This window comes from Pogoniulus pusillus, chromosome 30 (assembly GCF_015220805.1).
Source record: "Pogoniulus pusillus isolate bPogPus1 chromosome 30, bPogPus1.pri, whole genome shotgun sequence".
Classification (NCBI taxonomy): Eukaryota; Metazoa; Chordata; class Aves; order Piciformes; family Lybiidae; genus Pogoniulus; species Pogoniulus pusillus.
Genome location: NC_087293.1, coordinates 18167654 through 18190425, shown reverse-complemented (window position 1 = coordinate 18190425; position 22772 = coordinate 18167654). Strand labels below are relative to the sequence as shown.

The 22772-nt window shown below is 45.9% G+C and overlaps 1 protein-coding gene across 2 annotated transcripts in view; it reads right to left on the bottom strand.

Annotated features, from left to right (window-relative positions):
• The window catches only part of ZNRF3 (zinc and ring finger 3), a 78385-nt gene continuing 55613 nt past the window's right edge, over window positions 1–22772 (bottom strand). The window contains exons 3-10 of one of the 2 annotated variants that reach the window (XR_010307894.1): window positions 14939–15013; window positions 12016–12147; window positions 10986–11096; window positions 9740–9907; window positions 7695–7797; window positions 3801–5537; window positions 2228–2810; window positions 1–2040 (exon numbers count right to left, since the gene is read on the bottom strand). Coding sequence is in view for 1 of the 2 variants with exons in the window: in XM_064168761.1 (XP_064024831.1) it covers window positions 2767–2810; window positions 3801–5537; window positions 7695–7797; window positions 9740–9907; window positions 10986–11096; window positions 12016–12147; window positions 14939–15013 (2370 nt within the window). In the remaining variant the exon portion in view is untranslated. Of the gene's footprint in view, window positions 2811–3800; window positions 5538–7694; window positions 7798–9739; window positions 9908–10985; window positions 11097–12015; window positions 12148–14938; window positions 15014–22772 lie in introns of both variants that reach the window. The other variant, XM_064168761.1, reaches the window with a different exon arrangement.

The following is a 22772-nucleotide window of genomic DNA, read 5'->3' as shown; positions in this document are numbered from 1 at the left end:
TACGCAATAAAACTGTATTTTTGTGTGGGTTTGCCTTTTTTTTCAATACAGAAATTTGTACACTTTCTTACAAAACTGCAGGTAACTACAACTTTGAAATCATTTTTGGTCGGCAAGTACTGTAAAAATCTTTGTGTGCAATTATCATGTATTTACAGGGCCTCATGTTAGTGATTTTCAATGATTATTACAATAATGTCACACACTCTCAACATAAGACATGGCTTGAGATAAATATATTAGTAAATAAATATTCTGAGAACATATTTCCATAAATGAAATGTGCTGCTATACATACACAGAATATATACAAGATGGTTTTTAGCTTTTAAAACATCTTTAAAAATGGTAATGAAGGAGAAAGAGCCCTTTGACCTTAAGAATCTTTACAGCAAGGTTTATACAAAACAATTTTAAGTGCTATAACTTTAATTAAAAACATTTTAAATAGTGCCTCATGAGCCAAACACAATGACAACTGTTCAGATAAGTGGTAGAAAGGTACTTTGTTAACACGCCCCTGCTCACAGCCAGCTAGCCTGTGGGCCTGCATGGACATAGAGCTGGCAGGGGGCTGACTGAGAGCTGAATATAAAACCAACCACAAGATGCAGGAGTAGGGTACCTCCGTGGTAAGGCCTGAAGAGACTGTTGTACCGGCAGAGACCTCCACAACATGGGAATGAGACCAGCACATCCAGGCACACTGCAAGCCAGAACATTCAGATTTCTCTTTGATAGCCACATTTTACCACAACGTGCTGTGTAGTTACAGGGTACAACACACTTAGGGGGCCTCAGTGCCTCAAAAAATGCCAAGTGGGATAACCAGGGTAGTGTGCCATAGCTTCTACACTGCATTTGAGTGAAGGAAGCAGAAAGGCAAGACTTAGACACACAAACAAAAAACTTGAGCATTTATTCTCCCAACACATACCACTTGCTTCAGTCACTAAGAGAATAAGCTTTGTACACAGAAAATGTGTTTAATGGAACTTCTCTTTTCATCTTGTACTGAGATGTTGCCTTGTGTTAATGTTCTGAACAGCTGGATTTTGGTGTTTGTTCATTTAAGAAGATTTCCTGTGAATTCCTTTAAACAGAATTATTTTTCCTAACTTACTGAGTACAAAAAGTAAAAGTAAACAGATTAATGCATCTTCTATTTCTCTTAGGTGTTTGCTTCTTTTAAGATATTCCATCTGGGACTATAAAGCAAACCAGCTAATTCAGCCCATTGCTGTCAGGGACATGGCTCTGGCAGAAGATGGAGCATCTTTTTCTCATGTTTTAGTATCTCTGAAGCGTACTGAACTCCAGACAGATCTTTGCAGAAGACTGGCACTGCAGGCATTAAATAATTAATTTCCCTTTAGGAGAATTCCTGCTGTGAATACCCCAGGCAGGATGACACTGTGTCCTCAGGCACATGCAGCATGACAGGCAATTTATACCGTGCTATGGTAGCCTCTTACTCAGAAGCTTCTGTTTCCACAGGAAACAACTGCTATCAGAAGTGAGGACATGCATTATCTCATGATAACAAACATCCCCACTAGTAGTACAAGAACAAGAACAAAAGTGTGTGTCCAGGCTGATGGAGTACAAAGAGCACTCTATACACAAGAACAAAAACAAAAGCAGCACAACTGGCTGGGCTCAAGAAACCTTTAAAACAGATCGATCTATGGAAGCTACACCAACCACAGCAAAGAAGGAAACAAGAACTAGAACTAAACCAAGTCAGTCACTTTCCCACATGCACAGAAGGTGACAAGCACTGCTTCCCTCAGGCATGCTTGTAGTCTGTAAGGAAACAAGACACTTTCTGACCTGCTTCCAAAATGAGCCAGCCAAGTTGCAAGCACCCTGCAAGCTGTTTTCCTGCACATGCCAGCATTCCTCACAGCTGTAACAGGGGGTATAGGTGTCTGAAAAACTTCCTTTGGAAGGCAAGGTTCATTACCTACAAAGGTTTTACCCTTTCCAAGCACTTTCTTCTAGCATCTGTTGGAGGGAAGGGTCTCCAGCATTCTTCATCTGTCAGAAGATATGAGGTCCATGGTTTAGCAAGAAATAAGGATGGCAACATTTTCAGCTACCAACTTCCATACCCTCACTCTGTTAAAACTAATCATAAAGGCAGGAGACCCTTCCTAGCCAAATCATCAGAGCAGCATGAAGGGGGAAGACAGGGAGAGGAGAAAGGAGACAGTCTGTGCTTTACCTCCCTCAGAATCGCTCACACAACTTGCTGGCTACTAGGAGCAGTCAGTATCTGAGCATCCATTCAGGAGCTGCATCCCTCTGGACTACTATGTATCAAGGTGCTATCTGGTTTCTAAGGCAGGTGTAGCCCTGAGCTTAATCGAAGGCTGGACTCCTTTTACGTAGGAGATAATAGCATCTACACGTAGCCTGGCTTACTCAACACACCGTTAGCTCTCAGCCGGAGCCGATAGGGTTGCTTCTAGAAGAAAATATAAATAACACTTTGTCATTAACATAGAAATGGCACCAGAGCTCAGAAACGCTCCGCACCGCGTCCCACGTGGGCTTTGCACGCAAATGGAGGCCTGAAGGCTTCAGGGGAGAGGAACAAAGACAATCAATCTGATGTGGACACAGAGGGAGAGGAAGTGGGAGAGGGACTTCTCCACATTACCACTTTTGTATGTTTGTCAAAGCTTTAAAAAAAAATAAGTCCATAAGAATTTGGAGTCTCTGCTAAGCTCTGCTGCTCCATCCGGGATCATCTGGGCAGGTCTAGTCGCCGATTTGGCTTCTTTCCAAGGGATAAGATCCAGCACCTGTAGGATAAGGAAAACTAAGGAACATTACATCTAGAAGATCCCATTCAATTTTGGGGCCCCCCAGAACAAGACAATGACTGACTGAAGTAAGTTCAGCAGAGAGCCTAGTCAAGGGACTAGAACTTTTTCAGCCTGCAGAAGAGGTTTTGGGGACGCCTCTAGCATCTTTGCAATACCTCCATGGGAGCTGCCACAACAATAGAACCAGGGACTTCACAATGATGCGTTCTGGACAAGAGATAAGGAGCTTAAGTTGAAAAAGCAATGCTCAGACTGGAGATAAAGAACCTTTTACCACGATGGGAGTCAAACACAGGAACAAAGGCCCAGAGCAGCACAGTCTCTCTGAATAAATTTGGTTTAATCTGACAAACTGGTTTCCTCTCAGATCTGGTTATGCTGGACTAGATGATGGCCTGAGGTCCCTCGCAGCCTAGAGTACCCTAGGATTTTATGAACACTCTTACAACAGCCTTGGCAAGGCATGTAAGGAATATCCCCTTCATCCTGTGAGTAGTTCTTTCTCCCCCCTTGTGTATGTCCACAATGGAGATGTTTCCCACATCTTCTATAGCAATTCCAAGTTTTTCACACTTTTTTTCTTTCAATCCTTCAGCTTCTCTGTCCCCTCCCAGCACTGCAGCCTTGCCTACTCAGGCAGCAAACCACAGCTGCCACAACTGGCAGTGTCCTTGGCTGTGGGAATTCCAATGCAACCCTGGTACTAGCAGTAATTTTCCCCTCCCTGCAAAAGATGAATACGAAACCCTTAACAGGGTAAGACAGTAAATTGCCATTTTCTGTTCCTCTGGTTATGAGTAACAAGCCCAGGTAACAAGAGAACACTTTGAGGGGAAGGATTAGTCAATAACCTGCTCTTACGCATGGGCAGCAGCAACTTTTTTGACTGTATGTACCTAGGAAGTTGGCAGCATTTCGTATAGTAGGACAGAAAGGTAACAAGCAATCAAAACACCCACACGTTACCTGTTGCTTTCGTGGTTGTCATCAGCTTCTGGGAATTCAGAGTGGGACTGGGAAAGAGCATTCCAGCTTCCTCCTCCTCCTGAGAGTAGTTCTGCTGCAGGAATGATGCTGCCTCATAGCACACCTCTCTCTCATCCTGTACCTCTCCTAGACCTTGGCAGTGCAGGTAAGTGTCTAGCTCAGGGGTTCCACCCCAGGAACTACAGACTCCTGCGTGGGTCCCTTGGCACTCTGTAGGTAGGATCAGCTCACAGTCTCTGTCTTCAGGTATGATGGGAATGCGCTGACCCAGCTCACACACTCCCTTGCAGCAGCTGGGCAAGGTGTCGTCAGGAAGCATGTACTGCACGTTCACTGCATAATCTTCCATGTAACAGCCGCTGCCTCCACTGCCACTGCTGCTATTACAGGCTACCTGCTTCTCTTCATAGAAGCAGCAGGGCAACCCCTCGTATTTCACCCCATCTGTCCTATGCAAGTGGTCTGAGTTAATACTGTACAAGCCTGGGGTGTTCCCTGCCTGTGGTTCTATACCTGGGCCACACGTCCCCCAGAGGGTAGAGCTAAGCAAGAGTGCACTGCAGTCAGTGGCCCTGCCACTGGGCTCCAGGGCAGAGTGCTGCAGTTCAAAGCAGCACGTGCACGCTTGCTCCATGAGCGGCCCTGCTGTCTCTGGGTTCTTCCAGTTCCTTTTAACATCCACAGCAGCACCAGGAGTGGCCTCATGTCCTCCCTCTGAGGTAGTGCCATTGGGATCCCTGTGCTCTAGAGAGGAATTACTGCTATAGTTCATATCCATGCTGCAATTAGACAGTTGGTCCCCTGAGGAAGAAGCTGGCACAGGCCGGCAGTCAGCACCCACTAGACTGTGGCCATGAGCTGGAAGCTCGTCCTGGTGAGGGCCCTCCAAGAGGACAATTGCACCCCTGTTCGCACCACCAACATCACCCGCTCGGCACGGGCTCTTACTGCGGTAAACATACGGGTCATAGTCACTGCTCAACGAGCTGCGGAAGGTGGAGCAGCTCCCGTAAACACCCTGGTTGCTGACCTCAGTGCAGTCAACCATGGAATCACTAGAGGAGCAGTGGCACTGACCAGAACTGCTGCTGCTACTGTCACTGCCAGGGCAGTCAGCCAAGTATCCACTGCACACTGAACGATGACCGTGATAGCAGCTAAAGCTGGAAGTACTGCCACTCTCCAAGTGGGATGAGGGCACTACATGTACCACAGGAGGGAAAAGCATGCTGCTACCAGGCTGAAAGGCACGGGAAGGACCCTTTGAGGAAAGCTGTCCATCTTGCTCAGGGTAACTAAGGCCTTGGAAGTAGTAGTGCTGATACATGGTCTCATACTGGGAAAAGCATGCTGCCTTGGAAAAGCTGCGCCCACCAAACTTGGGTCTTCGGAAGTTGTGAGCTGGAGAGTAAGCCCTGTGCTCCAGGCTACAGTGGTGAGTGTTTAAAGCACGATCCAAGTGGATGGGCTGATAGCTTCGGATGTATGCTGAGGAGGGGGCTTGGTAGAGGCTCTGCTCGCCGTGCCGCTCCACTGTGAGCACCGTGATGGGGTTCCCATGAGGGTCCATGCTTGTCCGGGTGGGATACGCTGTGATCTGGCTTGCTCTGTGCACTCGGCCTGGGTAATGGACAGGCAGAATCACCCTCTGCTGCCGGCTGCGTGTTGGGTTGATGGATTCCAGACAGACTGGACCTGCGTTTCCCTTCTTCTGCTCTGAATGAGAGAAGTAAGAGTGGAAGAGTAGAAGGAATTAAAGCGAATATATTTTACACAAGGAAGATGGACATTTTGTTTTGAATTTTGTTACATACACGCACAAGAGAGTTTAAAAAAGCAACTCTTTTACCAAGCAGAAACAGAACCAAAACGCGCACAGTAATTTAAGAGCATCTGCCTGGAAGCCTTCAAGAGAGTTGTATTCGCTTAAAAAGGAAAGGAAGCAAAGCAATTCCAGATACTGTTCTCACACATGCAAAGCCTTCTGCTTAAGCATTACTTCTCTTTCTTTCCTCTAGTGCTGTCACCCAGCAACAGGACCAGAGGAAATGGCCCCAGGCTGCACCAAGGCAAGGTTAGGCTGGCTATCAGGAAATAGTTCTTCACTGGAAGAGTTCTCAAACGTTGGAATGGTCTGCCCAGGGCCGTGATGGAGTCACCATTCCTGGAGGTGTTTGAGTGGTACGTGGCCCTGGCGCTTAAGGACATAGTTTAGTGTTGACCCTTCAGTGGTGGGCCAAGGGTTGGACTGGGTATCTTTGATGTCTCTTTCAATCAGATATATTCTGTGATTCTGATCTTGCAGGTCAAGCACAAGGCTGTCAGTCACTGCTTCAGTTTTCACTGCACACAGTGGTTTCACAGTATCACAGTATCACCAAGGTTGGAAGAGACCTCACAGATCATCAAGTCCAACCCTTTACCACAGAGCCCAAGGCTAGACCATGGCACCAAGTGCCACGTCCAACCTTGCCTTGAACTGCCCCAGGGACGGCGACTCCACCACCTCCCCAGGCAGCCCATTCCAGTGCCCAATGACTCTCTCAGTGAAGAACTTTCTCCTCACCTCCAGCCTAAATTTCCCCTGGCGCAGCCTGAGGCTGTGTCCTCTTGTTCTGGCGCTGGCCACCTGAGAGAAGAGAGCAACCTCCCCCTGGCCACAACCACCCTTCAGGTAGATGTAGACAGCAATAAGGTCACCCCTGAGCCTCCTCTTCTCCAGGCTAAACAATCCCAGCTCCCTCAGCCTCTCCTCGTAGGGCTTGTACTCGAGGCCTCTCACCAGCCTCGTCGCCCTTCTCTGGACATGCTCAAGCATCGAAGTGTCCTTCCTAAACTGGGGGGCCCAGAACTGAACACAGTACTCAAGGTGTGGTCTAACCAGTGCAGAGTCCAGGGGCAGAATGACCTCCCTGCTCCTGCTGACCACACCATTCCTGATGCAGGCCAGGATGCCACTGGCTCTCTTGGCCACCTGGGCACACTGCTGGCTCATGTTCAGGTGGGTATCAATCAGCACCCACAGATCCCTCTCTGTCTGGCTGCTCTCCAGCCACTCCGACCCCAGCCTGTATCTCTGCATGGGGTTGTTGTGGCCAAAGTGCAGCACCCTGCACTTGGAGCTATTGAACCCCATCCCACTGGACTCTGCCCATCTGTCCAGGCGGTCAAGGTCCCGCTGCAGAGCCCTTCTGCCCTCCAGCTCAGTCACATCTGCCCCCAGCTTAGTGTCATCTGCAAACTCCATGCCCTCATCCAGATCATCTATGAAGATGTTAAAGAGGATGGGGCCCAGCACTGATCCCTGAGGGACACCACTAGTGACAGCTGCCAGCTGGATGTGGCACCATTCACCACCACTCTCTGGGTCCGGCCCTCCAGCCAGTTCCTAACCCAGCACAGAGTGTTACCATCCAAGCCGTGGGCTGACAGCAGTTTGCTGTGGGGGACAGTGTCAAAGGCCTTGCTGAAGTCCAGTTTGTGTAAATATGCACCAATAGAACATTTTTTCAAGACAGAAGAAATTAAAAAGACAGGTGCAAGTAAGAGAGATCATGTTCAAAGTTACACCACCACAGGAAAATAAGAGTAAAAGAATAACTAATTGTCTTTTCTTTGTCATTACCAAGAGAAAATCCATCCATCTCACAGCTCTGGTTGCTGTCTTTGCCCTCAGGAGCTGGTGCACACTGGCCCACCCTGACATCATGCCTAAAGCCAGGGAGAGCCACAAACATCACCTGTCTTGCCAGGGACTGCTTCCAGCCGTGTCGCTGGGCTCGTGTGGCAGTACAGACCACAAGCTCTATGGAGATCTACCTGTGAGCTGCTCAGCCCCAGCTGGACACCAGGCAGCTGTGCAGCAGCACTCACCAATGATGTTGTGGCGGCAGTGGGGGCAGGTGTGATGCTGCAGCAGCCAGGGGTCCACACATCTCCTGTGGAATCGGTGAGTGCAGGGAATGACACGCAGCTCCTATAGGAACAGACGAAGGAACATGACATAGCACTCCTCCCAAATGAATTAATTTGTCACAGCTTATTCCTTGATTTTTTAACCTAGAAGTAATTCAATTAATTCCTAAGCTCCAAGCAATAAGAAGGAAACAAATACCACCAGTTTCAACATAGCCAAGGCAGCTGTGACCAGCTGTCACAAAAAGGAGTCTGCAAGCACGTTACAGCCCCATGCAGATTCACTGCCTCTCTGTAGGATACTTGCTGCTGTGTGTCCCTATGATCTACACGTTCAAGAAGCCCCAACATTAGACTTCACTTTAATTTATTAAAGGACTCTTTTTAAAAGATCAAATCAAATTATTGAATGATGCATCTTGCCTACAGCTACTGGCAAGGGAAAGCACTCCTGGAAAACAAAACCAACACAACACATATGATACTTTTTTCCTCGCCCAGCACTCTCATTCTTCAGCTACCATCTGTTGACAAGTTTCCTGAGCCTGCTGGATATGCACCAGTTGAAAGTCGTAATAGATTTTCTTCCAGGTCTTGCTATGAGCCCAGGTTTTGGCAAGCAGTTCCACAGTGCTGGGGGAGAAACATCACGTTTTGATTCAGATTGGGTCCTAGCAGTTTAATTTAATTGCACCCAATCTTGCATTGGAAAACACAAACACTGGATTCCTGTTCCTGCTCTCCATTCACAGCTTTGGACTCCCTGGCTCCAGGCACTTTTAGGACTAAACCCAGTCCAGGCAGCCATTTTTCCTGTAGGGAAACTATTACAAACTTTGTGAGTGCCCTTTTTTAGAGCACCTTCATTTCCAATGCGTCTTTTGAGAAATGAGATCAGCAGTGTGCTCTCACAGCACTTCAGAGGGAGCATGACTGAACTTACACAGTAGCGTAATTATGCATTCTGCTCAGTTTTCCAGACTTCGTCACTTCATTCCTAATATCCAACTTGCCTTTTTGACAGCTACAAACCATTGATCCACCTTCACAATGCTACCTAAAACATCTTCAAGATTTTGCTTCTGAACGGGGATGCTCACAACACAGCCCATCACTAATACAGTGAAGCTCTCTCCCATGTATATCACTTCATGGTGCAGTTTGTGCATGAATTTCCAGTTCAGTTAGTTTCATACAGCCCTTCTGAAGTCCTTTTCTGCCTTCACTCTTGCTACAGTGAGTAATTTCCCATCAGCTAACATCTTTAACTTTCTGTTCGTAGCTTGTTGCACTCAAAAACTGCACCTAGTATCTTCCATTGCCTTTAAAACGATGAATAATTTAAAAACAAAATGTCTGCAAACAATTCCTATATTGAAGTTTTAAAGCTGTGATTAATGACTGCCTCTGCTCTAAGGAGCCCATTTTCTGTTTCATCCTTTCATTTCTTTCTCTGGCAAAACTGTGTCACAGAAGGCAAGCACTGACACAAATACAGTGATGGCAATTGAGGAGTCAAAAAACAGCTTCTGGACCTTTTGGCATCTCCTCTTCTGGTTTCCCAGCAATCCCATGTACCTGGCATTTTAAAGACAAGGTGCCATAAAGCCTTGAGAAGTAAAACATAAAATGCATCCCCAGTACATCCAACAGATCTCAAAGGCACAATCATCTTAGCAGAAAACTTGCTAGAAATACTGAGAACTAAAGGCCAAAGCAAGTCTGACTTCTTTACAAATTCTTTCTCAGAAAAGCCACTTGACAGAGGTAGCAACCTGCAGAGTGAGTGCCCTCAGCTTCCACTTTGTAGCATGGGGAAATGCTCTTGAGATTTCTTTGGGAGATGTAGAATGCAGCTGAGGCTCAGCTGGTTACTCAGTGCTATCAGTGGGTCAAGCAGCACAACCTCAGTACACCATGTACCCAATAGCCAGCACCATAACAGTGCTAAAATAAATCAGCTACATGCTCAGCCCAGACTGAAGAAATAATTTCTTTTTTACCTCCCCATCAATGTACTTCTCCAAGCAGATGGCACAGTCAGAGGTAGAGCTGCTACTGAGTGTGTCCAGCGCTCCACAGCTACCTTCCCGGTGTCCTTTACTTTTGGACTTAAATTTCCTGGTCTCCATTTTTTCCAGTGCTTGCACTGCAAGTCTGTTCATGGAATTCTACAATAGAAGAAACAAAACCAACGAACAAACCAAACCAAAACCACAAACAAAACAAATCAGGCAACACTGCTGCATAAAGGACTACAGCCAACAAGCAGCACCACGTGAAATTAACACTTCCTCCCAACTCATGGCAGGCCCAGACTAGGCACCGTTTCAAAACTCAAGCAGAGAGAAGGCTAACAACTAGGACTGAGCTCAGAAGCCATGTGAAAAGAACATACAGCACATGCAGTAAAGGCACTCTGAATCAACATGGGGTGAAGGTGCTGATGATTGGGGTACACTGCAACTGCTCAGTTAGTTGGCAGCAGATCTTCAAGGCAGCATGTAAGATTTGGACAGATGCCTTTTCTGAACTGCCAGCACCGACTTGCAATGCCCTCTTATGCTGCTGTCACTACATTACCAGAAGCAGTGCTTGGAAGAGGAATTCAAATGAACTGTTAGGAAACTAGCTGTACCATTTTTCCCTTCCCTCCAAGTGTAATCAATAGAAGTAGTGTAGGAAGGCAGTGGGCTGTTTTCATTTTATTTGTCATCTGAGTCACTTCAGATTACTTATCTCTCTCTAACACTGCTGGTGGCGCATAGCACCTTTGGTTTACAGTTTACAACTACTAACTTTAGAATCCATTCGCTTCCATTTGCCTCCCAGTTCATACTTGACAGAAAAAAAACAAAGTGTCTCACATAAGTACCTCACCTAGAGCTCCAATTTATTTTCAGTCCTGATATTCTCTCCACAATACATCAACAAGAGCTTGGACTTATTTAGAAGTACACTAGTGCTACTGATGATCAACCACCAATGTTCTTCCTTCCCAATGGCTACATGAACTGCTTCTGTACTCTTCATTTCAAGATTTAACAAAATGCACATCACAGGCCAATGCAGACGTTTAAGACATTTCCACACTTTTCCAAAGCCATACACCCATGGGTAAAACCCCTTTCACTAAGACAGCTATTCTAAGCCAGTGCCTGGCATTTCCATAAGTAGAAAGCAGGTTCTAGGACATAGTAAGAAACCCTCACTTCCATCATTCAGTGAGTACCCCATTAATTCTCTTACCTGACTACGTCGCTGTTTCAATTTGATCTTAACAAGAAGAATGAGGCAAACAAGAGACACAACCACAAAGAAGGCCAGGAAAATTCCCATGTCGAAGTACTCAGTGGGTTGCTTAAAAATTAAAACAAAATCATTATTTTTAATTTTTATAGGTTCAACTTGAATTTCCTGTTCCTTTCGCTTCCCTGCTTTCTTGGTGGCTGTTAGTACACGCAGCCAGGCACAACGGCCAAAGTCGAAGCACACACGTTCTGTTCATCAACCAGCATGCTACAAGACAGCACCCAGGCTCCGTATCTCATGGCAGGTAAATTAAATACACAGAATGCCAGTCACAAGGCGTCAGATTTACAGTGTCTCTGAACCCATCCCACACAGCCTGGATTTTTGAAGAACATGAATCACAATAACACAAATTTTGGTGAGTTACTGGTTTGCTTGCACATTTAAGTAAGTGAAAACCAATATCTGAATTTTCAGCAAATGGATCACTTTCCAAATACATTTCTTAACAGTAGAATTCCACAAAAAAAAAAAAAAAACCCTCCAAAGTGGCAACTTGGACATAGATGACCTGCAGTTTTGTTCCTCTTCTGTAACTACATGTAGAGAGTGTTTAAAAAAGCTCTAACAAAAACTTCTACTTGTTATAAAACATCAAACAATTAACTCATGTTTAAAATAAAAGAGAATTATTATTCAACACAAAGCAGATTACCTTATAAAACTGAAATACCAGAAGCAGGCAATAATTTAATTACAGAAAAAACTACTACTACATAACATTTGTAGTCATTTATACATTCAAACAATCCTTATAAAAGACAGCAGATGCTACACTGTGGATTATGCACTTCCAGCTAGTGTAGCTGCTTGTTCACAGTGCAGCTCAGTTTATTTAGGTAACAAAATTTTGTATGTGTGAATGCTCACAGAGAGCAACAAAAAAATCTTCACACTCAGTGTTGCTAGCAAGCACCGCATAAACTAACAGCTGGACAGTGCCTGCATAAAGTCCTCAAAGTCTCACCCGTGGAGGACGATGCTGAATCCTTGCTCGGGCTACCTTCTGCTTGTTAACTATGTTCATCAGCTTGACAGCATCAGCACCCTTCACATACACCACCGGTCTCTTCAGAGGGTCCTCTGAGCCCTGGTTCAGCTAGAACAACAATAACAAATCTACTCAAAAAGCACATTTCAAGAAATCTCTCTCGCTTTTGGACAGTGGAGAGAGAAGGAACGTGAATGTGGAATTAATTCAAGCACCAACTGCCCTCTTCTAGTATAGACTGGCACTTAAGTCTTCCACAGCTAAACCTGTAAGAAACCTTTTACTTAGGCTGCTTGTTTAGGGGTTTTTTGTTTGTTTGTTTTACAGACCAAAACTAAGATTAAGGATAAGAAAATGTTCCTTCTGAAAGGCAGAGCAGAGCTGAGTGAGGCTAGATAAGGAATGGCTCAAGAGCAGCCTGGAGGAGGCCAGGAAAATGATCAGATGGCTGGAGAATCTCCCTGTGGCAACAGGCTGGGAGAGCTGGGACTGTTCAGCCTGGAGAAGAGAGGGCTCCTGGAGACCTTAGAGCTGCCTTCCAGTCTGCTGACACACAGATGGAAATGGTACAGGGCAAAGGAATGAGATGAGTAAATTGAACATGAGTAGTGTATGAGAGAGATACCAAATCTACATTGTTGGTATCTACCTAAAACGTGTCTAAAATATCTGGGGCATTACCAACGGACTGCCCTATTTTCCTGCTTACAAAGTACTCAATCTGTGCAAATGATGGCGGCAGATTTCATTGAGACTTTAAACCAGACTCTTCTTAGTATTTGACTTGGCTACTGAGAACACTGATAAAACTATTTTTAAGACAGCTCTTTTGGAAGAGCTAGAAAATACTGAAGACGTGAAATACTTGATTTCAACCCAGAGATCTTAAATGCCAGTAAGGCATGCTAGCCTAAGGCAAAATCCAATCACTGCTCTTCCATTCCCAGAAACATACTCTCCCTCAAGATGTCTTGTCCAAAAAAGAATGCACCTGATTCCTCAGTAGCTTTTGCACACTGCCAGTCTTGCTCTGGGTGCTGTTACTCCTCTTCAAAATAAACAAAACTAAGAGACAAGTCAGACTTTACAGAGCATTTCCAAAAACAAGCTTCACTTTCAGTGTGCATTAAGACATTCAGATTTACAGGAAAAAAAGCCCTAAAAAAAAAAACCTTCTACTTGCTGGTGACTTTGCCACCAAACTGTCCAAGGACAATTCTTCTCCTGGTCAGGCCTGCTTTCTATTTCTGCCTGTTTACTGGCAGGAAGGATGGTGGCCTTTCCTAACACTCCTCTCCTGCCTTTCAAAGCTGTCTCTTTAGTTGCTCTGTTGCTTTGTAACAAGCATACCGAGGAAAGCTTTCTAGACAGCTCCCTTCGGTGTCTTAGGACACTTCCACTTGAATCACAGATACTCCAGATTAATTTTTCCTCTTTGTTATCCAACTGTCATTGTTTTCTGCAGTCCCACTGTGAGTACCAAAATTTCTCTCTATTTTAAAGAGAAATTAATGAGTGTTCCCAGATGTTAAGAGTTCTGAAGACTTTGAGAATAACAATGCATGAAACACAAGAGTTCAGAGCAGCATGAGAAGGGAGCCACTCAGGTAACTACAAAGGTTAAGCATGAAAGCTTGGTCCAGTCATTCCTGTTTCTGAATGTTTATACAGGCTGCTGCTCCAATACTGCGCCAAGCCATGAACCTCCCACCATTTTGCTGGTACTCCCAAAACGTTCAATCATCCACTAGACTAATTTTCCAGATATTTGGGACAGTTACACCCAGTTTATTATCAAGAAATCAAAGAAAGATAGCTGTTGCTGCTAGAAGGAAGAGAGAAAAAGGCACTGACTCAGCTTCACAAGTTCAGAGAAGGGTGACTGAAAGTAACTGGAAGCTGTAATACAGAGAGAAAAAAAAGATGGAAAAAGACTTCAACTTTGTGCAGGTAATCTTCCATAACTAACAGCAGAAAAAATATCCCTGAGCATGTCTGCAAGACCAAGGCTGCAGCCTTGATGTACAGGCAGAACAGAGCTCCCCAGGGTCTGCATTCCTTTGTCCAAGAGACAGGCATTTTGGAATTAGAGCTGACTCTTTTTCAAATGTAAACACCGATGGTCTCTCTTCCGCCCCAGGAGCCAGGCTGCACTTCACAACATTCTGCCTCATTTGTTTCTGCTGCAGCAGAAACAGTAGTTTTCTTCCAGGACAAAACCAAACCAGATGCAGATTATTTCTGTGTTTGCTGTCTTTCCTCTCTCTACTAACATAACTCAGAATTGGCTGGAAGCATCATGTCAAAGCATTTCACAGAGACATTACCCTAACCACTTCAAATGAAAAGATGGAAGCTGTAACAAGACCCCCAAACAAACAAGAGACTGCTTGTCCATAAAATATGTAGACCACAAATTATCAGCTGTGAACAAGAAATGTATTCACGTTTTCAAAGAATCTTGCTTAGAACCACGTTTGAAAACCTTTTTGCAGCCTCAGATACAGTAGCTGCTAAGAGCAGCACTGATCACAAGATGGGTAGGGCCATACACCCCAGGTTTTGTGCTCAGAGCTGGGCAAAGAAAAACTCTTTCACTAGGTAACACATCACCAAAGTTTTGCCTCCATCCTCAATCCTGGACCTGGATTCTAGCAAAGGCTGGAAGAAAACTGTAATTCTCTAAACTTTTCTCTTTCTATCACATTCTCAACAGTTCCATTGCTTCCCACCTGCCAGAAGATGAGCAAGAAAACCACAGTACTATGTTCCCCAGGGTCAGTAGCTGCAAGCGTTAAGGCAGGTGTGCTCTGAGACCTGTAGGTCATTAAGTCTTGTTTCGGCAACTGCAAAAGAAGTCAGCAGAGGCTGTGCTATGAATAGGCTCCGTTCTTCATACCTGATCAATGGCATCTGGGTTTTCAGAAACATCAAAGATGACTGCTGTGGCTCCTCGCTGTACTGCTCGCTTTGCCTGCAATAAGAAAGACAGTCTCAATCCCACTCCAGATGACTTACCTCAAAAACGCTTCCCTTTCATCTCCAGATATCAAACATAGAATGCTGTGTTTCTCTATAGTTAGAACTGAGTAATCATAAACAGAGTTCCTAGGTCAGCATGGAATACAGTTAAACCTTGCTACAGCTTCTACAATCTCTCTGCCACTTTAATCTCAAACTCCTTCAACATACTTATAAATTAATTCAAATGTGATTTAGATCCTCTATATGTAAGAATTTTAATTAAATTGTGATCCTTTCCTCCACATTACTTGGAAGTGATGTTAAAATCAGTCTTCCCTGTGATTTGGGTGGTGAGACAAACTCAACAGCGTAATGAGAAAGAAAAGCGAAAGGAGGGACAGATTCTTCACTTCTTTTCAGTGTCACCGGCACTCCCGACAAACCAGTGCGCCACAATCCCTGCGGGCACTGCCTCAGAAAACACCGCTCTTTCAGACCATCGGGGGTCAGGATTGCTGCACGCAGCACTTCTGGTGCAGGTGGTATCAGACCTACTTGAGTGCATGGCTTTCCATCCAATACCTGGAGTTAACCAACAGCACGGAGCAGATGTTAGAATACATTAAAATCCTCCAGAATACATAAAAAACAGCATCTTAAGACTACGACAGGGTATTTTCAATTGTGTCTGCATCTGTGAATCTGTGTAAGTGCACAAACCGAACGAGCAGTGTAAAATGTTCCAATTCATTACCACCAACACGTAGCTGGCATTCCTTATTTTCTATCGCAAACTCAGATGTCACCAGGTGAAAAGAACCAGGCGTCAAAAAATCCTGCTGGAGAACTTAACAGCAAGTGGGCCGAGCCGCCCGCCACCTGCCCCCTTCTCCAGACTTGCTGAGCTAATTCAGCTCCCGCAGCTGGGGCCAGGCTCCAGCTGCCTCTCATTGCCAGCACCCACGCACGGCTCGCAGGCTCCCACGGCCGCCCCCGCACCGCGCTCCCGCTGCCCCGCCCCGGGAGTGACGAGTTGGCCGCGAGGGCGGATGCGCGGCTGGAGCCGGGAAGATGGGCGGGAGAGGCTGGGTGGCGGCCCCCGTGCGTGCAGAGCCCGGCTCTCGGCGGCGCCCCCCGTGCGTGCAGAGCCCGGCTCTCGGCGGCGCCCCCCGTGCGTGCAGAGCCCGGCTCTCGGCGGCGCCCCCCGTGCGTGCAGAGCCCGGCTCTCGGCGGCGCCCCCCGTGCGTGCAGAGCCCGGCTCTCGGCGGCGCCCCCCGTGCGTGCAGAGCCCGGCTCTCGGCGGCGCCCCCCGTGCGTGCAGAGCCCGGCTCTCGGCGGCGCCCCCCGTGCGTGCAGAGCCCGGCTCTCGGCGGCGCCCCCCGTGCGTGCAGAGCCCGGCTCTCGGTGGCGCCCCTGGGGAGTCGGGCCCTGCGCAAGACTCCAGGTGCCAAGGAGACTCGGTCGCACAACGGGACCTCGGCACCGGAGCCGACCCCCCAGCTCTCGAGCACCCTGCGCGGACACGGTGAGACCGCCCGCGGCACCGCAGGAGCGCCGGGAGACGGGGATGGTGGATGCCGTGGCGGCACGCTTCGTGGAGCTCCACTCCAGCGCTCCGCGGCGTAGCGGCAGCCCGCCTGACCTAGCACAGCAAAGGCTTGCTAGAAGGGGCTTTGCTACCCTCCATGACACAGGTTTGACTGGCAAGGTAGGAGAGAGCCGCTGCCAACGGACCGCAGCCGCTCCCTCCGCCCGCCTCTGAGCTCGCTTTTAAAACCAGTGCACTTTGTTGCGGAGCAGACGAGTGCGAGTGGGCCGGAGCCTGAGCGCAGACTCCTCTTCCGTCTGGTATTCGTCTCCTTCGCCCTAGAAGGCGCCCCTCGGCTATCCTCATTCCCTCCAAACACTGTAGGATAATGAAAGCCGAAGCGTCTTTGAAAATATTCTGTCCCCACTCGGTAATCGGGGCAGCTCAAAATAACAGTGCCGCTCAAAGCTGTGTCGGTCTCGAAGAGGCGTGTGACCTTTCCACGATGAGTTACTCTGCATGTAAAGGCTGCTCTTAAGCCATTTTTCAAAGCAAAGTGACCAAAATCTAGTTCGACAGTGCGCTGGATCCGGGGGAAACAAAACCCCAAAGGCTGCACTGGTTCCTGCTTTACCTTCACAGTACCCGTGGCGAACGAAAGGGCATCTCTCTGCTCCGTGCAACTGACGAAGCAGGGACGGTGCCAGACGTGGCCCTTTGTGAGGTCATTTGTCATCTGTGGTTTAAATAAATTACTATATTACAGTATTCTTTCTTTTTCGTAAAGAGTAATAAAAAACCAAACCAAAACAATTGGTAGCTGCACTTTGAGTAATCCCAGTGATCGCTCTGTTCATAGTGACAGTGGCCTCCAGTCTTTGCATTATGAGTCTGAAAGCTAACATAACAGACTGGGACCTCTTCATGCTGAATGGCCACCATATGCAAGCATCACCATCACAACTCTCTACCTATAAAGTTTCAACATCCTAATTTGAGCTCCAGGGAAGCTACATCTGTTTCAGATAAGCAGCTAACTACCTGATGTGTAGAAATGCAGGGCTCAGTTGTGCTCTAAAAACACTTATGTGGATAATACTAAGCATGCCTTGGTCCTAGAAGCAAAACTGGAAGTGACAACAATCTTAGCAAGCCCTACATTGGTGATTCAGAAACCATGTTGTCCTTAAGCACAAACAAAATAAACCACAAAATACAGGTTAGTTCTAGGTAGGTCTTGATAGGGTTTTCACAAAGACTGCTGTAGCTCATGGAGAAGGCTGATGAAAAGTGGGTTTGAGCTACATGATAGGAACTCATTGACAATAGTTTCCAATAAAATGCCTATTAAATGCTGTCTCAGATTAAAGTGCAGAAGAATGTATAGACCCAGCGTCCTGGAGTGGATGAGGGCGAATGCATATGACAGAAGGGTGAGGAAAGTACCTCTTCAAAACTCGGCCTGAGAAAACTTTAATTATCACCTGAAACAACAGGAAGTTTTGAAGAGCTTTGCACTCCATGCCTCTGGGCCAGACTAACACAGTAAGGAAGAGACAGCTTCCTTGATGAGACACACTTTCAAGCAGAGGGACCAGATGATTACTGAACAAGTGCACTGCTTCCTCCCATTCAGTAACACCAGGTAGGACAGCAACAATCAGAACAGTAAGAAGGTCAGCCACTTGCTGACATCTCAAAGGACTTCACATGCTTGCAGATATGAACACCAAAAGCATCTCCTTCGCTGTTTTCTGGTATGGCCTAAGTTCAATTAATACACTAGTGTTGGAGAAGCCAGCACAAGAAGAGCTGCTTAACAGGACTGCCATTGAAGAGACACCCCCCCACACCCCCACCCCTTTATTAATGACATTTACTTCTTTGCCAGAGTTAGAACTCCCTCACAACGTCCACCTGTGTTTACATATAGGGACATGGCACTCTAATGGGTTGCAAAGAGTGAATAAATTACAGAGGACTGGGAACTGGAACCACAGGTGGAGAAATTAAAGTTCATTAATCACTTACAGGTTTTCCATTTACATCAACACAGCAATGCATAACTCCTGCTGAAAATTGCTATTGCTGGTGCCAAATTTTTTTTTTTTTTTAAAGTTAACAGCCTAGATAAAACCAAAGGACTGAAGCAACAAAAAGATGCTGTAGCAGTACTGGCTGCCTGTGTAAGCCCACAGGTACATCCTGTTGTTCTAACGCTACATTCTCACAAATGCTCTTAAGAACCATGTATCTGACTTTCTGGATTAATTGGATGGTTCATCCAACTCTTGGAATTCCCTTTTTGGAACTTACTGTACACCAAATAACAAATATTAATTCTAACTATGGTATGTGGTACCTGAAGGAGTTAATTTATTCTCTGGGTTGGGAAAAGTATAAAGATGGGAAGAGAAGCTTGGGCAATGGCTGAAATCATAACCAGTACAAGATGCCAGTAAACTGCTTTCAGCAAACTATCTGTGGCTGTTTGAGCTAGATTTGTAGCTGGGACATTAAAATGAGCAACAGAGAAACTCAGGTAAAATGGAAAAGTACTGGAGTGTCTGAGTGAAGAGGTGAACGAGCCTGGGGTAGGCCACAGAACTGCAACAACAGAGAAGTTAATATAATTTCACTGGAGCATAGAAAAACTTCTATCTGGAAGCAGAGCTTCTCCCTCCCCCTTGCTGCACCTGCTGCTGCTTTGTTTGGCTGCTTTACTCCATCCCCACCTCCTCTAAGGTTGCTATATTCTGAAATAGATTATTTTGTCTGTACTGTTAGCTTAATTGTAAAAATGCAGTTTCATTTTCTGACTTTCCAAATCCTGAGTTGTAGTGAACTTTCTCTCTGGGGCAGTTTTACAATAAGTTACTGGAGGAGGGATCCACTCTAACCCATAACTCTATTCCATCAGGTGCCAGCAGTTAGAATTGAGGGAAGCAGCACAGCTCCAACAGGTTAATTGTGGTTCTTCCCTCTTTCCTTTTGTTTCCTCCCTCCCCAATACATCTAATGCCTCTGGGGGCAGAAAACATAATTGGGGTGCTCAAATTCTGCAGAGGCTGTTGAACAGAGTAGTGAAGTAGCTTATAAATCCTTAGAGTTATGATACAGAAAATGCAGTACCAGATTCCGAAATACCAATTTTACTAGTTACGTTCTCAGACTTTTCCTCATTTGATTCTGTCCTGTGGACAGAGGACAACTCTGGCACTGAAATAAGCATTCAGACCATACAACATCAGGGTTTAACTTCTGCAGAGAGAAGATTCCTGAGTTTTCACAGGTTCTTCAGTTAAGGATGAGCAAACCCAGGAAGTTCTACAGACCGGTGGTTCTGACAGAAGACACCTGCCAGATCTACAGGTCTGCAGAAGCAGATGCTGCCACTGCCATTTTGGCATTTCAGGCAGCTGAATGGCATCCTGACCCTGGTGCCTTCAAAAGCCCCACTAAACTAAGCAGTGGGTGCAAACTGTACCCCCCATTCCCTGCAGAGCAGCATTAGATCTTCCACATGACATAAATGGCATCATGTGAAGCTAGGCAGTAGATTAGTATGATTGTGACTTCTGGTTGGGATAAAGGTTCTCTCTTCAAGCCAAGTATAAACTCTTATGAGGATCAAGACATACAGAGATTTCAGAAAGTTCTTTTCACCTTGATTATGTATCACAGCACAGCAGCTTCACAGCACTACACTTACTACAGCAAAAAGGAAAGTACTCTGCACTGGACTACTTCAGATGCTCCTCCCCACTACTGGGCACAAAAGAGACATCCCATTAAAGAGGAGGGGAAAAAATATTTGAAAAGCAGCTCAGTAAAATCTTTCAGTATGTTTAAGGACATACTGGCTGCTAAAATGTCAGCTATCGTACATACTGCTACTCATCCGATGGGGGACATACATCTGGAACACTATCTTCTAAAGTAAGCAAAGATGTGTGTTTCCTAATGACAGCTGATTGTTCATTATATATTTGGTTAGCAGCAGCCGCAGTTAGGTAAAAGAAAACATAATGTCATGGCCAGAACAAAGCCCATTTCCAGCACAGACTCACAGCTGTACTTGCCAAAGCATGGAACACCAGACACTCTAGTGTCGCGGTCAGCTCCACGCTGCTTACCACTGCAGAGACCCCACAGCATTATGTCAAATACACGTTTTCATGACAATTGTCAAATCTTCTTCTCCTCTCAGCTACAGAGAATACAGACATCATCATCTACACAAGGCTGGCATCCCTAGTCTCCCTCCTACACTGCTATCAGCCTCAGTCCAAAATACCTTGCCCCTTGAACCACTGCTGGAGCTAGAAAGCGAGGTCAGGCCCGTTCTGCAGGGCAGAGGAGGAAGGAGAAAAGGTCACCCTCTACTTTGCAAACAGCAGAAGTTACACATTCACCAGCTGATGCCTCGGTCCTGTTAATGTTCAATGTCCCAGTAACTCCAGAAACCGAGGTGATCCAGGCACAGGCAGGAGGCCATTTCAGACCTCTGCTGAGAGAATGAAAAAGGAACTGTCTTTTAGATTTACATTTGAAAGCAAAGTCAGAACATCACAACAAGACAGTCGCCCCAGCATAAAACCCCTTCCTGACTGGAATGCTCCTCTGGCATTTTGGGGTATGTTTGATAACATATGCCTTCCAGATACTGCATTCTCTGGGTCTGCAACAGTTGCTTTGTCAGTTAAGAAATACGGGAACAGAAAATGACAAAAGTGGTATCTTTATATTTTAAAATACACCCACAAATAAAGCCCAGGGTACTCACAAATAAAGCCCAGGGTGTTTCTCACTCAAAATCAACCAAAGAAAAAACATACCACTCAGCGCTGAGAGGTTCTCACTTCAAATGAGGAAGAATAAACCAAAAGTATCTCTTTTCTGGAGTTAGGGAGAAATACTGTGATGAGTTCTGAAAACAATACCAAAAAAGACACTTAATCCTGAGTACAGCCAAGCCTGCTGGGTGCAAATGGCTTGTGGTACGTTTCAGAGTCACACGACTCCATTCCCCCCAGTCTGCCACCGCAGACTACTCCTTGCTGCTGGGCGAAGGCACAGAGAGAAGGGTGAGACCACTGGAAGAGCAACAGGGACAGGACTGAGGTCTTGAAGAAATTAACACATTCAGAGAGGACCTGGCACACTCAGCAAGAAGTGGCTGGGTGCAGTATGTGACGACTGATGGCATTACACAGAAATGCTGCTACACCTTGTAGTGCCTCAAGATTTTTCGAGGCCAGACTGGCTCTGAACAATTACTGCCAGAATACGACGGCTGCAAGATGAGATAATTTTGCAGGTTATATATGGAAGGATCAGGTCCCATAAAGTACCACTGGAGCCAACCCAGATAATTCTGGACTTCACCTTTGCATTGAAGGTGTACTGAAAGTAGATGAACCAGAAGTAGCAAACTAGCTCAAAGATAATGAAATAAACAGACACATCACCATGTTATGGTGCTGAGAGAAATTACTAAAAATTGAGACATGGGGAAGTGTCAGACGAGCTGTAAACTGAAGGAACTATCAACCCAGATGGCTGCAAGAAGCCACCCCTATAGCACCCAAGCTGTGTAAAAGGCATGTACCAAAGTTCTTCCCAGTTCAGTCTCCAGCAGAGTCCTACCTTCAAATCACAAACTGTCAGGTAGAACCATCAGAAGGGAAAAGAAAGAACTGTAAGAATCATCTCTGGTATTTAGAATGGCAAAACCTTAAAAAATGTGAAGTCCTGCAGAAGTTCCATCCAATCTCAGTCAATTCCATGGGGAAGTTGGATCCCTCTGAGAAGCAAGTCTCACATTATTGCAGAAAATTCTTTTCAACTAAACAACAGTTTGGGGGCATGGCTCCAAATGCAGAGCTTTAAGTAAATATTTAAATATTGTAGCAAAAAAGAGAACTTTCAAACAGATCCAGCCTGCGTCGGATTACGTAAAGAGCACAGAGCAGGTCTGAAGCGCTCGCAGCAGACAATCCAAGGTGTACTGACACATCTAATCGACCAAAAGGTTACTCAGAACGCTGCAGGTCTTTGTGCTCATCAGTACCGCAGTGCTGTCCTCTATCTGCAAGGCAAGACAAGATACAAATATGACCACAGCACACCAAAAGTGCTGGAAAGAAACTAAGGCAAGCATGACTAAATTGAGGCCAATTTAGGGTATACGCCTATTTTCGCAGTATCACAGTATCAACAAGGTTTGAACTGCAATAAT